The following is a 15,053-nucleotide window of genomic DNA, read 5'->3' on the forward strand; positions in this document are numbered from 1 at the left end:
AATCTACACTAATGACATCTAATGCCCACTACCTGCACTAGTATTTTCACATACAATCACAAACAACCATGCCCATGGTGGGATTCAAACCCGCAACCTTTTCTGGCTGGAAAGCAGATACGCTAACCACTTGGGAATATTCACCAGACAATAACAACCAAACCAGCTGCTCAAAGGATGTTAGCAAAGCACTGATCTCTATCAGTGCTGAATATTTTGCACTCTTATACATTTCTACGTTGTGTACCTTTATGACAACAAAATGCTGTAACAGTTGAGAGTGACTTAGTAACTGGAGGCAAAATTTGGTAATACAGAATTTGCTTATTTTATTGTTAAGCTATTAATAATTCAAAATAACGTATGTTAAAACACACACGTATAAAAACTATTCAAAGAAGTGTTTTTGATTATCATATCATTTCATTTAATATTTCAAAGAAGAAAAATATCGCTAGCATTAAAATCTTTGTCTGAAACATCAGTAACATCATGTGGAACATCAGAATTCTGTCAAGCGTAGATTGGTACAAACATCACAGAATTAATATTTGTGAATAGAGTGTAAGAACGTATTTGCAATACTTTTTTTTATGAAAGATCTCTGTAATAGATTTTTACATTATGAAAGATCTCTGTAATAGATTTTATGTTGATAATTTATTTGATATTATCAACATAAATTTGATAATTTCAAATAAATTATAAGATATTATCTGAAATAAATTGTAATACAGGATTGTGTTAATACACTAATCATCCAATCATTTGAATGGTAAAACAAGTTACTGAATTTGAAACTTTTTTTTTTTTGTTTTTTTGGAAAAAAAATTTAGTTCTTGTTCTTCTTTCTTTCTCCCTTTCCTTCAGTTTTTTTATTTTTTATTTTTTTAATATTTTTTTAGTATTCAACAGTAACACATTTCGTGGAAAGATAATCATTCAGTGATTCCTGCCCTAAAAATAAATAAAAATATATTTAATTTTACTTTATGCAAAGAAAAGCAGTATTTATTAGAAATTAAGTACAGCATATAAGTATAGGATGTTATATATCGGCAATAATGATCAAGGAAAGAAAAAAGTAGTGATAGCATTCAACACCAAACATGGTGATAAACTTCTTGGTTTGAAGACAGTTTCAAGTAGAGTTATTATTATTATTATTAGGGCCTCCATGGAGTCAAAAGACACATAACAGGAAGTCTTTCCTAGAAAACAATAAGTGTATCATACCTCTCCTTGAACTCACTGAGTGTTTGCACTCTTACCACTCTATTAGACAATGTATTCCATGGTTCAACCACCCTCCATGCAAAGATACTGCTCCTCACAGTTCATTTCATAACAACCAGAGATGGGCCCCTTGTCCTCGCTCCTTCCTCCTGTTCCACCAAGCAAAAGAACTCCCCAGCTGGTTGGTTTATAGTTTATTTGGCACAAAAACTACAAAGGTCATACTGTGCCATACTAAAGATTACAACATTAGCATTTACAGAAAATTGTAAACAATATGTCTGTAAAAGAATCTAATTTCACAAAGCAGCATCTCTAGATAAACAGAACTGTTGCAGAGGGCACAGCAACACACAAGGTCAGAGGTTACTGTAATAACCTCTGACCTTGTGTGTTGCTGTGCTCTCTGTAGCAGTTCTGTAAAACAAAACTAAAACTTGTGAAACAAAAATAGTTAACAATATAAGTTAATACATAATATATGAAACACTAAGCCAAGGAATGCAGTATCTACATATATGTAAAATTATAATAGATGCCTTTATAGCAGTACAAAAATAGGCAAAAAGGGATTATTATACAATATGCATGGATGAAAATTAAATTTAGCAATGCAGTATAAACAGAATTTAGAATACATATAAACAGAATTACTAGAAAGTACACAAATAGGTATGATATCCTACAGCACTACACGATTATTCGAAAAATAAAGTAGTACATAAGATGCATACACAAAATGTATGTTAAGTGATGCAGTATCTACATATAAACAAAATTACTGCAGAGGTTTCAGCAGTACATAAATAGATAACTATAGGTTAACATATGTATATACAAAACAAGTCAAGGAAAGCAGTGTCTACATCTAGTAAGATTACAACAAACATTATTATACTAATACTTAAAGAGTCAGAAAAGAATTATTATACAGCATTGATGCATAAAATTTCAGTTTAGCATTATGGTATTTAGATATTAACAAAATTACAGCAGGGTGATACAAATATACAAGATCAAGGCCCATGGTAATACATAATTGGTCACATTTAACCTAATGAATAATATATATATGTATAAAAGTTAAGTTAAGCAAAAAAAGAAAAGTATTTACACATAAACAAATTTATGGTCAAATCATGCAATTTGCCTGAGTCTGCTAGTATTTCCCTGAGTGTATATGGCTTAGTTAGATAGGTGAAAATTTCATTCTTCTCTCATGTAAATTTTTGACAATCTACCAGAATATGATGAATAGTGAGATGTGTGTTGCATTTTTCACACATGGGAGGGTCATCAGCTCTCAGTAAATGAGAATGCGTAAGGTGACTGTGATCTATGCGGAGCCTAGCAAGGACAACCTCCTCCCTTCTCTTTGTACGTTGACTAGAATGCCAGTGTTTAATTTCAGGTTTAATGTTATATAATTTGTTTGTTGATGTTTCTTGCATGTTAACTCCCATTGAGCAATTAGCTTTGATCTTATAAGTTGTCTGTAGTCTGTATATGGAACTGTCAAATAGTATGTGGAGAAGGTATGGGCTGATTTAGCAGCTACATCTGCAGTCTAGTTTCCTTTGATTCCGACGTGGGAGGGAATACAGCAGGACTGAACATAAAAATTAAGGATTTTCATTTTGTGAAGCAGGTGTAGCACTTCATAAAGTACTGGATGTGGATTATACATAGGAGAGGAGACAGCCTGTAAAGAGCTCAATGAGTCTGTATAAATTATACACTTTGGTAGCAGTTTTCTTTTATATGCAGTGCAAGCTGAATGGCATGTAACTCTGCTGTATAATTACTGCAATCTGGTGGGATCTGATTTGAGATAATGTCAGGAAACACAGCAGCATAGCCAACAGAGGTGTTAGTTCTTGAACCATCAGTATAGATGGGTAAGAAATCAGTGTGTGCTGCTCTGTGTGCATTAAATAATTGCAGGTAAATGGATGATGGGATATAAGATTTCTGTAGCTGAAAAAGTGAGAGGTTGCAGGATGGTGTGTAAGCCTGCCATGGAGGAATGCTGTTATGTTTAGTGTAGTTAATGTTGTCAACATTTATACTAACAGCTTGCACAGTTTCTTTAATACGCATACCAAAAGGATGTATAGCAGTTTGATGTGTGTGATATTGAGCTTCCCAATGTAGAGAGAAGATACTATTCCATGTAGGGTGATCTGGAAGAGATTTTATTTTTACGGCGTAATTAAGAAACAACTGTTTCCATCGAAATGATAGAGCCGGTTCATTTGTTTCTACATAGAGACTTGGAGTGGGTGAGGTGCAAAAGACACTAGTAGCTATCCGTATACCCTGATGATGGATGGAATCGTAAGTTACTCTGTCTTGCCGAACCATGTCAGCCTTGTAACTACCTCTCAACAGTTTAAAAGTTTCAATCATATCACCTCTCCTATCTACCAAACTCTGCAGTCCACATTCCTTCAGCTGAGTCTCATAACCAACACTGCATAGTCCTGAAACCATCTTTGTTATCCACCTCTGTATCTTTTCCAAGTTCATTTATCCCCTTCAAATCCTGGGGACCAAATTTGAGAACAATAGTCCAAGTGTGGTCTGATTAGGGCTTTATACAAAGGAATGACAACTTTTTTTTATCTCTGCATGTCAGCGTCCTTCTCAATATTGCAGAAATTCCCTGGGTTACCTTCACCACCTTTGCAATATGTTCCCTGAATTTCAGGTTTCTATCAATCATCATCCCAAATCTCTTGTCTCCCGTACTTCCTCTAGTACAGCTCCTCCAACAGAGTATGTAGCCTTCCAGTGATGTATCCCAAAATTCAAGACTTGACATTTTGCTGCATTAAAATGAATCCCCATTCATATGCCCATCTGTCCCCAGTTTATTCAAATCCTCTTGCAGGACTGCCACATCTGTACTATTCTTAATAACCCTTCCTAGCTTCACATCATCTGCAAACAACTGAATATCCCACCCCCCTGCAATCCACTGACAATGTCATTGATATAAAGGATAAACAATACAAGTCCCAGTACTGATCCCTATATGACCTCACTTGTAACCTTCTGCCTCCTTGATATTGCCCCACCATACACAACTCTCTCAAACCTATCAGATGGTCAATCCTGAATCCAGTTGACTAACCTGACATCTACACCCATGTGCTGCAACTTAAATATCAGCTTATCATGTGGCACCATGTCAAATGCCTTTGCAAAATCCAAAAAAATGACAGTATATGCCTTTCCCTCTCAACTGCTCTTGTCAAGTTATCATAAAAGGCAATCATATTACTAAAGCAAGAGCCACTTAACAAATCCATGTTAACTCTCACAGAAAACATTACCCTCATCTGCCTAACGCTGTATTTGGTCCCCTCATTAATTTCTCCAAGATCTTAACAACTACTGATGAAACACAAACTGGTCTATAATTTGACACTTCCAGTTTGCTACTGCCCTTATGCAATGGCACTATCTTACCTTCCTTCCATTCCTTGGGTACCTCCATAGCAAGACTTTCATTGAAAAGCCAGCTAAACAGAGCTGTTAGTTCTTTAGCACATTCTCTCAAACCCCATGGCAAAATTCCATCCAGTCCACCAGCTTTATTGACATCCAGAGTACTCAGTATTTGAAACACACTCTCCTCTTGCTCCTCTAAACCTGTCCTATCCCTCTAGTATTAAAACCTACTTCTCCAGGATGAAATACTCCAATAAAGTGTTCATTGAACAACTCCACTATATCCTCTGCATCAGTCACTCTATTCCCATTTTTATCCAACGATGTCATTCTTCAACAATCATTTCTCCTCCTACTGGTCACAGCTAAAAAATTCCCTAGGATTTTCTTTGAATCTTAGGGCCAATCTCTTCTCATATTCCAGTTTTGCCTTCCTTACCATGCTAGTCACTCTCCTGGCCTGAGTCTTATATTCTTCATGCATCTGCTTTCCATCCTCCTCTCCTTATATCTTTCCCATAACCTTTTTTCACCTGCAGTTCCTGTTTGATATTGTTTGTCATCCACTTTACACCAAATTATGTCCTCTTCTTCGCTCATGGAATACGTCTTCCTATTGCTGCTAACAAATATTCCTTCATAATTTCCCAAGCACAAATGATATCTTGCCCTTCCAATTCCTCCCTCCATGGAACTGCCCCAAGTTGATATCTAAGACTACTATAATCACCTGCCTTATAATTCAAAAATATATTCCCTTCTCTTTGATACTCCTGCATGTCTATTCACCATCAAAGTCAAAAACACATGGTCACTCTCTCCAACTGGTGGGGAAAGAGATGCCATCTCAGTTATAATCAGCTCTTACGACGCTATGACTAAATCCAAAACTACTGAACTCTGTGTTCCTTCTATTACACGTTGTCCTTCAAGAATTCTAGAAATTCCATTCCCTTATTACTACATGCATTTTCAGCTTCCCAATTTATATTGCGAGTTAAAATCTCCCATGACAATCATTCTTCTTGCACTTGCCAAGTTTAACCACCTAAAATCTCCTGCTCCTCATCCTCAATGCTCCATGGCTTGTAGAGTGCAATTGCCCTCTAAATCCTCCACTATGAGAAGACATAGTCATCACTTATCATAGGCAATACTCCACCACTGCATTTTCCCTTCCTATTCTGTCAAAAAATGCTGTACCCTGCTACTTCTATACCTGTTATTATATCATCTTCTGTCAATCACATCTCAGAGATCCCAGTAATCTTTGCATAGGTTGATGCTATCAATGCCACCAGTTCATCTCCTTTATTTTGGATACTCCTGGCATTAGTATAAAGAATAAAAATGTCACTGTTTCTATACCTATCATTATTCCCTCCAGACTCCACTGGATTCAGCATTATGCGATGTATTTCCCTTTCTCCCAAGCACCTATTCCCACAAGCGGCCACCCCTGCTACCATCCACCCTGATAATTCTAGTTTCCCCTGCATTGACACACTGACTTGTTCAGAAAACAGCAATCTCTCCAGATGCCTACATTCTAATTCAAATGGTCTCTTGCATACAGTTCCTTTCTATCCTCCAAGCATCTATGTATTCCAAGTCTCTCTTCTGACACATTTTGATATCATGCTATTCATTATTAATGCTCTTCTACTCAGCTTGTCATTATCATACCTGGGAAACACCCACACACTATTTTTCCTCTCTGAGTTTTCTTCTGTACAATGTCAAGCATGAATCTCAGATCTCTCACCACCCAATTTACAGTGCTTCTCAAGTCATTCGTGCCCACCATCACAATCATCTCATCCACCCTTTCACCCTGCTTAATTGCCATAGCCACAATTTCTATTGTTCCTCCAGTCAAACACTCCTCTGGCATCCTGTCTTGCACACCATGGATCACTGAGTCTCCATACATCACACCTCTTACCACTCTGTTCTTTGATTACTCACCTGCATCCCTCACTCACTCTCTCTCTCCCCTCTAACACTTTCTCTCTGTGTTCCCCTACTTACCTGCAATCTTGGCATCTCTCCATTTCTGATTCCAACACCCCCCCCCCTGCATTCTTCTCATTCCCTCTCTCCTACTGTTTTTATTCTCTCCTCTTCTATTATTCCCATAACTCTCTCTCATTCCCTCTCTTCTACTGTTTCTAGCCTGGGCAAACTTCAAAATGGGGAATTGAATAATGACATTTATTTGTGCCTACAGTCCCACAGAAGGCTCTTCTAAGGAAGAAGTGGAGGAATTTTTTGGCTCATTAGAGAACAGGCAGCCAATACAAAGAAAATGGATAGAGTAGTCCTTTTTGGGGATCTAAATAACCGAATATGAAATGAATGGTTCTAGGAAAATTCGCTGTAAACATTTTTGAATAAGACATTTTGCATTAATTTTTGTAAATAATCAATGGATGATAAAGAGTATTATAAAATCATTAAAAATGTAAATCTTTATTATCCTTTCTTTCATGCTTACATGGTGATCAGATTACATTATGAAAAATTATGGAGACAATTTGTTAGAGGAAAACTTATTTCAACTTTCATATCAAGGTTATCATCTGGAGAATACACATATATATACAAAGAAACAAGCTGCACTACAATCTATATTATTATTATTATTTGACACCTCCAGGGAGTCCAAGGACTCATCGAGGGAAAGTGTGCCAACAGCATTGAACGATTGGTCTCCTTCCCACTACTAACCGTGCTCAAACTTACTTAACTGAGCCATTAGTAGCAGAGGCTCTACCAATCGACCAACCTTTGCAGGCTGGTTTGCTAAAGTTACTGACCAACTGTTACAACAATTATTGGCCTGACCTCTGGTGAGAAGAAAAAAAAAACCTTTACTACATCAAAGCTAGAGTCCTATTATTATTATTATCTATTAGGTTACAAAATTAAATTGGTCTGGAGAGCAACATGTTTATATATATATATATATATATATATATATATATTATCTATTAGGTAGCAAAATTAAATTGGGATGGAGAGCAACATCATGTTTATATATATACAGTCATCCTTCGACTTACATCCAGGTTCCGTTCCATCTGGCAGGGTGTAAGTCGATACATTAAATCAACAGAGTTATAGGGGTTAGGGACTTAACCGTAATAATTATATACAAAAACTGTCATTTTAATTTTTAAACCTTATTATAAAACTGTACTATGTGTTACTGCAATTATAAAACAGGAGAATAATCACCCAAATCTTCCTTCACAATCACATCTTCATTACCTTACCTGTGCAAATGATCAGGCTGTGGCTCTTTTGGTGTAATCTTTGTTTGTTTATTTTTTTGATGAAAATGTCCAACGTGCTTTGCTTATTCCTCTTCTTCTTTTCGTCATAAATTTGTTCATAGCAGGCAAATGCATCATATACTTTGTTTCTATTATTAAGTAGCGTTCAACATTGGGGTCTTCAGCCATTTTGAGATGTTCGCTAACTGCAAAGAATATTTCTGCAAGACCCTTAACTGTAAATTATTTAACTACCTGTTCCTGTTTCTCTTTTCCCTCTTCCTTTTCTTGTTTTTCTGCAACACGTTGTTCCTCCAGTTCGACCAATTCTTTGTTGGTCATCTCTTCAGGGAAACTTTCTATGAGTTGAATTATGTCGTCATCATTCACTTCGAGATTCAGATTATTTGTTAGGCCCACTATTACAAACTTCCAAAATCATGCACAAACCTTTTTAATGTATTTTTCCACATGCCACTAATACATTGAGAGATTAATTTGTCCCACCCACAGCAATATTTTTAATAGCATGATAAATATTGAATGTTTTCCAGAATTGCATGAGAGTCTGGTTATTTCCTTCAGTAGCAGAAATGGCTTGTGAAAAAGTTCTCCATAGATAATAAGCCTTAAACACTGCAAGAACTCCCTGATCCATTGGTTGGATCAATAAAGTAGTGTTTGGAGGGAGAAATATGACCTTGATCTTGATGTGAAGATCACCAGTGTAAGGTGGATGACCTGGAGCATTATCTAGAATTAATAAATTTTAAGTTCTACATTTTCTTTCACACAATAACTTTTTATTTCACACACAATCAACACAGTTGATTAAGGAATCCTGAAACAATTTTTGAGTCATCCATGACTTCTTATTGATCGATAATGAACTGGGAGCGTATGCTTCCTACTTTTTTGAAGATTCATGGATTCTCACTGTGCTATATCACAAATGTTTCAGTTTCAATTTTTCCACAAACTCTTTGGCAGACTTCTCAGCAGTTGCAGATTCCCATACATTTTCACTTTATGCAGTGCAAAACGCTTCTTCAATCTCATGAACCAATTGGAAGAGGCCTTGAATTTGTAGTCGTAATCAGATCCTGCTTTCTTCTTCAGCATGTTGAAGAGACTTAGTGCCTTAGCGGTTATGGTCACAGTGTTAAGAGGTATGCGCTTTTGGTTCAGGTCCTCTATCCGTGATGCAAGTAGCTCTTCCATATCACCGATAGGAGCTTGTCGTTGCTTCGCCACTATCGCTAATTTAATGGAAGCAGATCCTCTCACGATTTTATCTACGATTTTACAATTCTTTTTCGAAATGGGCATCACTGTAGAATGAGACCATCCGAAGTCATGTGCGATGACATTGATGGGCTTACCAGCTTCATGTTGCTTTATAACTTGCAACTTTCTTTAAAGGTCAATTGCCCGCCTCTTTCTTTGCGATTCTTCACTAGGTTTTTTTGATTGTGCATGTAGGGGCCATGTTGCACAAAACATCGCGAAATATTTAATGATAAATACACAAATAACCCATTTTTCAAACACAAAATCAACAGAGGAACTGTTGAAAGCACTGCTGCCACTGTGCATGCTTTACCTTATGCTTGCTTGCATCTTGTTCGAAAGTATAGCTGAAAATGTTATTTATTCCCTTAAGGGATCACAGACGTATCTTCGAAAGGACATAACTTGAACAAACGTAAGTCGAGGGATGACTGTATATATAAATATTTTTCTTATTATTATTGTTATTTTGTTACTGTTGAGATTAGGGTGGTTAATCAGAATTTCACAGGCTTCTTAAAATTTTCTTTCATACCAGGTTTTTCTATGATGTAAAGAGCATGTACTTTTCCAATCGATTTGGTGTAGGGTTTGGTGTTATGTCTCCATAATTTTTCATAATGTAAATCTTTATTAAGGTGAATGTCAGCGATACATAACATAATGAAATCATTTAAAAATTGTGCAAATTAAAAGAGATGCTGCGTAAATAATTAACTTTCTCCTGCGGATTGTCAGTTCAACAAATCCATCAGTAACATCGCTCATTGCAAGAAATGCTAAATGCTGTGAAGCATTTAGTTTTTGTGTTGAATTCAGCATCTGTTTGATAGCATAACTTCAGATCACTGGCAACAATTTTGAGATAAAGATTTTGTACCATATGAAATGAACAACCTGTTATAGGTGTTGATGTAAATATTGTTATTATTATAATTCGTGACACCTCGAAGGAGTCCGAAGATTCATCGCGGGAGGACATCTACTATACAACACTCCGTCTCCACTACTACACTGAACCTCTACTACCAATCACCTACATCAACACCATCTACTGCCCGCAACCACCACAGCTAGTATTTTTGTCTGTAAATTGCGTATGGGCAATTTACGCAAGGAAGTAGCAAGGGAGAAAATCCTTGCTACTTCCATATGAGATCAGCTAACTCACCTTCAATTGAAAAAGTCCATATAAAGATTCCTCCCATCATGACAAGAATCGAACTTAGGCCTTTTCCAATTGAAGGATGCAACGTACCGTTGTTCTTCCAATTGTGCTACGGAGGCGCTTAAAAAAATGCAGTCCACGTCCAAGACCGACTAACTTGGCTATGGCTGAGGAAGATCCTTAAACTCCTCATGTCGTTGACAGGAATCGAACCTAGGACACTCCTTCCCCAGGCATATGGTTGCAAAGCGCATAGCCACTAGGCTAACCGCACAGACAAATATGTTAGAAAAAGCATTGATAGTTGTTTTCTCGAAGTCAACCATTACTGATTCGGAATCTAATGATGAACGTAAGCCCTTTAAGGCACTGAAAAATCTGCTGCAAGTTAATTCTGATTTGACTAACCAAAAAGCCGCCATGGAAGCCTCAGGGAACTCATGCCAGTCCCAAGCCTGGATAAAGGAGGAGGGTCAGTCAGATGAGTGTCGATGCTCTGACTGTAAAGAAAAAACACAATTGTTATCTGATGCCTATACAATCAACAGCTACAACATGCCGGCTCAGAAGTCGCCCAGATCAATAAGTCCGTGATACCAATCGAGCAATTGAGGTTGGATCGAAAAGTGGGACACCAAAAGGAAACAGAAACTGAAACTAACAGAACTATTATCAATAGGAACATAAAATGTGCAGAAACTTTGGATGTCAGAAAACCTAGATTTACTTTGTGAGGAAATGAAGAGATATCGGTGTGATAGACTAGGACTGGTGGAGATATGATGGACATCATCAGGAAAGATAAATGGATGCGAAGTCATATGGTCAGGGCATGACACCAAGCACAAAGCAGGAGTTGGCTTCCTTCTTAACAAAAGAGCTAGAGAGGCATTGTTAAGGTACAAACCTGTCAATGGACAAATAATAGCAACAAGATTTCAAGCAAAACCATTTAATATATCAATAGTCCAGATATATGCACCCACATCTGACAGCACAGAGACAAGGATATTGACTTATTTTACAAAGATCTGACAGAGACAATAGAAACAATACCAAAGCAAGATGTACTAATTATTGAAGGAGATTGTAATGCCAAAGTCAGAATAGATGATCATGGTTGGGAAAGAGTCATGGAAAAATATGGTTTTGGAGAAAGAAATGAACGAGGTGAAAAATGTTTTGTACCCTCTAGCAAAAGGGGCATACAAAATGGATGTGGCAATCAACTGATGAGGAAACCAAGAACATGACTGATATGATTAAAAGAAGATGGATTGTATAACATCAGGACAACGGTGTCAAACTTTTCAAGCAGTGGATATAGACTTGGATCATAGTTTAGTGATGGTAAACATCAAGTTGAAATTAAAAAGAAAATATTATTATTATTATTATTAAACAAGACGTCATGGAGTCAAAGACTCATCTAGAAGGTCCGTTTATCTCACACACATCTCATCATACCGCATCTTAAACACATTCAAACTCCTTGCAGACACCACATTCTCAGGCAAGGCATTCCAATCACTCACAACTCTGCACGAAAAAAACCTGCCTCTCACTCCCCTACTCACACCCTCTTTATACAGTTTCCAGGGATGACCTCTGGTTCTCCCCTGATCTCCCACTATTCTCTGTAGAACTTCTCCACCATTGATCCTATAACAACCCCTTACCAACTTGTAGGTCTCTATCATATCTCCCCTCTTCCTTCTCTCCACCAGACTGCAAATTACATCTTTTCAATCTTTCCTCATACTCGACATTCCAGAGGTCAGAAACTACCTTAGTCAGTCACCTTTTGATCCTTTCCAACATCTCTTCATCCATCTGAAAACCAAGTGACCAAATCTGGGCACAATTGTCCATGTGTGGCCTAATCAATGTCTTATACAATGGAACAAGAATCTCCCTACTTCTACACGTCAGTGTCCTCCGCATTATTCCCAGAAGTCTTTGTGTTGTCTTAACAATTTTGGCGATGTGTCCCCTAAATTTTAGATCCTTATCCACTATCACCCCCCAGATCTCTTATTTCCTCTACTTCCAACAATATATTCTCACCAAGCATAAATTCTGCATCCCATCTTTGTTTTCCAAATTTTAAAACCTTACATTTTGCAACATTGAACTCACATTCCCATTTGCTTGCCCAATCGCTCAATTTATTCAAGTCTTCTTGCAAGGCCACAACATCTTCACTACTCTCGATGGTTTGTTCCAACTTTGCATCATCTGCAAACAACTGAATATTTCCATCCAAATCTTCGCCGATATCATTAATATACAAGTTAAACAGTAATGGACCTAAAAAATGATCCCTGAGGCACTCCACTAGTGACTTTCCTTTTCCTGGATATTGCACCCCCATACACAACTTGTTGATACCTATCAGATAGCCAGTCTCCAATCCAATGCACTAATCTAATATCGAACCCCATCTGCTCTAGTTTGACTGTCAACTTATCATGAGGTACTCTATCAAAAGCTTTTGTGAAATCCAAGTATATTACTGTGTATCCTTCTCCTCTGTCCAAGGAAGCAGTCACTTTATTGTAATAAGTAAGTAGATTACTAAAACATGACCTCCCTTTAGCAAATCCATGCTGTCCATCAAAGATTATACCATTGTTGTCAACCCAACTCTGGATCCTAGTTCTCACAAGCTTCTCCAACAACTTAACCACAACACCTGACACACAGACAGGCCTATAGTTTGATGCTTGAGTTCGATCACCTCCTTTATGAAGTGGCACAATCTTGCCCTCCTTCCACTCTTTAGGAACTTGACCAAGTGCAAGACTCATATTAAAAAAATATGTCAAGGCAGGTGTCAACTCTCTGGCACATTCCTTCAGAATACGCAGTGATATATATTATCAAGTCCCACAGCCTTATTTATATCTAGTTTACTCAACTCCCCAAACACCTCTTGCTCACTTACAGTCAGTCTCTCCTCCCCCATCATCAACTGCTCTCAATCTCTCATGAAGTCACATTCACAAGATTGAAAGATCTTTATGAACTGCTCATTAAGTATCTCCACCACACATTCTGCATTAGCTGTCTTTATACCATTTCCTCCAATCAATGTCATCCTTCCATAATCATTCTTTCTTTTGTTGGCTACATATCGAAAGAACTCCCTAGGATTCTTTTTGGCTTCATTAGCTAACTGCTGTTCATACCTCTCTTTAGCTACCCTCACCAACCAAGTCGCCCTCCTTGCCTGGTCTTTGTAGACCTCATGATATTGGTTACTTCCACTTCATTTATACTGCCTCCACAATGCCCGTTTTCTCTCTATTGCATGCTTAATCTCTTTATTCATCCATCTACACCTACCTTATTTAACCTTCTCACCCATGGTATACATTTAGACATTGCATCTACTAAACAGTTCTTGAAAATCCCCCAAGCTGCATTGATCTCTTTTCCAGCTAACTCCTCATTCCATGCTACACCTGCAAGCTGTCTCCTGAGCTCTTCAAAATCACCTCCCTTGTAGTTCCACATATATCCTTTTTTCACAAGGGTCCTTGCACTGCTGGCAACCACCCAGGTAATCACCTCATGGTCACTTTCACCAATTGGTGGATGATTTGACATCTCATTGATAATTACATCCTCCGATGAGATGATCAAATCCAAGACCCTTAATCCTCGTGTGCCCTCTGTTACATACTGTCTGAGTTAGTTATCCCTCAAAAACTGAAGAAACTCATTTTTTTACTTCCAGTTGCTATCTCTTCATTCCAGTCTATATTGCCATAATTAAAATCACCCATACTTATCACCCTTTTCTTATTTGCTTGGCTTATTTGACTATACATTTCACTATCACCACCATCCACATTACCAGGTCTATAACAACATCCCACCAAGTATTTGATTCTATTCACCTCTATCTCACACCATACTGCCTCAAAACCACTGGCCCTATTTCCCTCTTGCATCTCTACCTTGTATGGACATAACTCTTTCTCTATCATCAATAGCACTCCCCCTCCCTTTTTACTCCTTCTATCCTCACAAAACACATCATACCTTTCCATCTCTATTCCTGTCAGGATGTCGTCCTCATCTAATCATGTCTCACTTATTCCGACAATCTCTGGGTGCACAGACGCAATTAGTGCAACCATTTCATCCGCTTTGTTTCTTATACTTCTAGCATTGGTATACAAACACAACTCATTTCCGGATCTACAGCTAGTTCCACTGATACCACTCACTCGATGTGATCTCTCCATGCTGGACTGGGGCCATTTCCATTTCTGCTTCTTCATTTTAAAACTCTTTTCAATTCCATCTGTTTCCTCTTGATCCCTGGTCATCCCATTACTTTCCTGCATACACATGCTCTCACCTCCTCTTCGAGCATCCACCTTTCTCACGCTGTGTACCCCTGTGAAACCTGAGCCTCCCTGTTTCCCTGCTCCTCTTGCACACCCATTCTCTCATTTTCTATACTCATACCACTCACTTCCACATTCATTTCCACTTCAATCTCTCCTGTGTTACTCTCCTGCTCTTCCACATCACTCCCCTCTCAATCTGAATCATTCTCTCTATTCACTTCTCTACTTTCCAGCAACAGTCTCTCCAAGCGACTCACACCA

The 15,053-nt window shown here is 37.8% G+C and overlaps 1 protein-coding gene across 2 annotated transcripts in view; it reads right to left on the reverse strand.

The window, feature by feature from the left end:
* Positions 1-304: 304 nt before the first annotated feature.
* The window catches only part of LOC150106251 (mitochondrial 10-formyltetrahydrofolate dehydrogenase), a 654,974-nt gene continuing 640,225 nt past the window's right edge, over positions 305-15,053 (reverse strand). For both annotated transcript variants that reach the window (XM_090392273.1, XM_090392274.1), the window contains exon 23: positions 305-957. In XM_090392273.1, the coding sequence (XP_090248399.1) occupies positions 902-957 (56 nt within the window). In that variant the 3' untranslated portion in view covers positions 305-901. The remainder of the gene's footprint in view (positions 958-15,053) is intronic.

This window comes from Typopeltis vanoorti, chromosome 5, assembly GCF_054136105.1.
Source record: "Typopeltis vanoorti isolate ZY-2024b chromosome 5, IOZ_Tvanoo_1.0, whole genome shotgun sequence".
In the NCBI taxonomy this organism is placed as follows: Eukaryota; Metazoa; Arthropoda; class Arachnida; order Uropygi; family Thelyphonidae; genus Typopeltis; species Typopeltis vanoorti.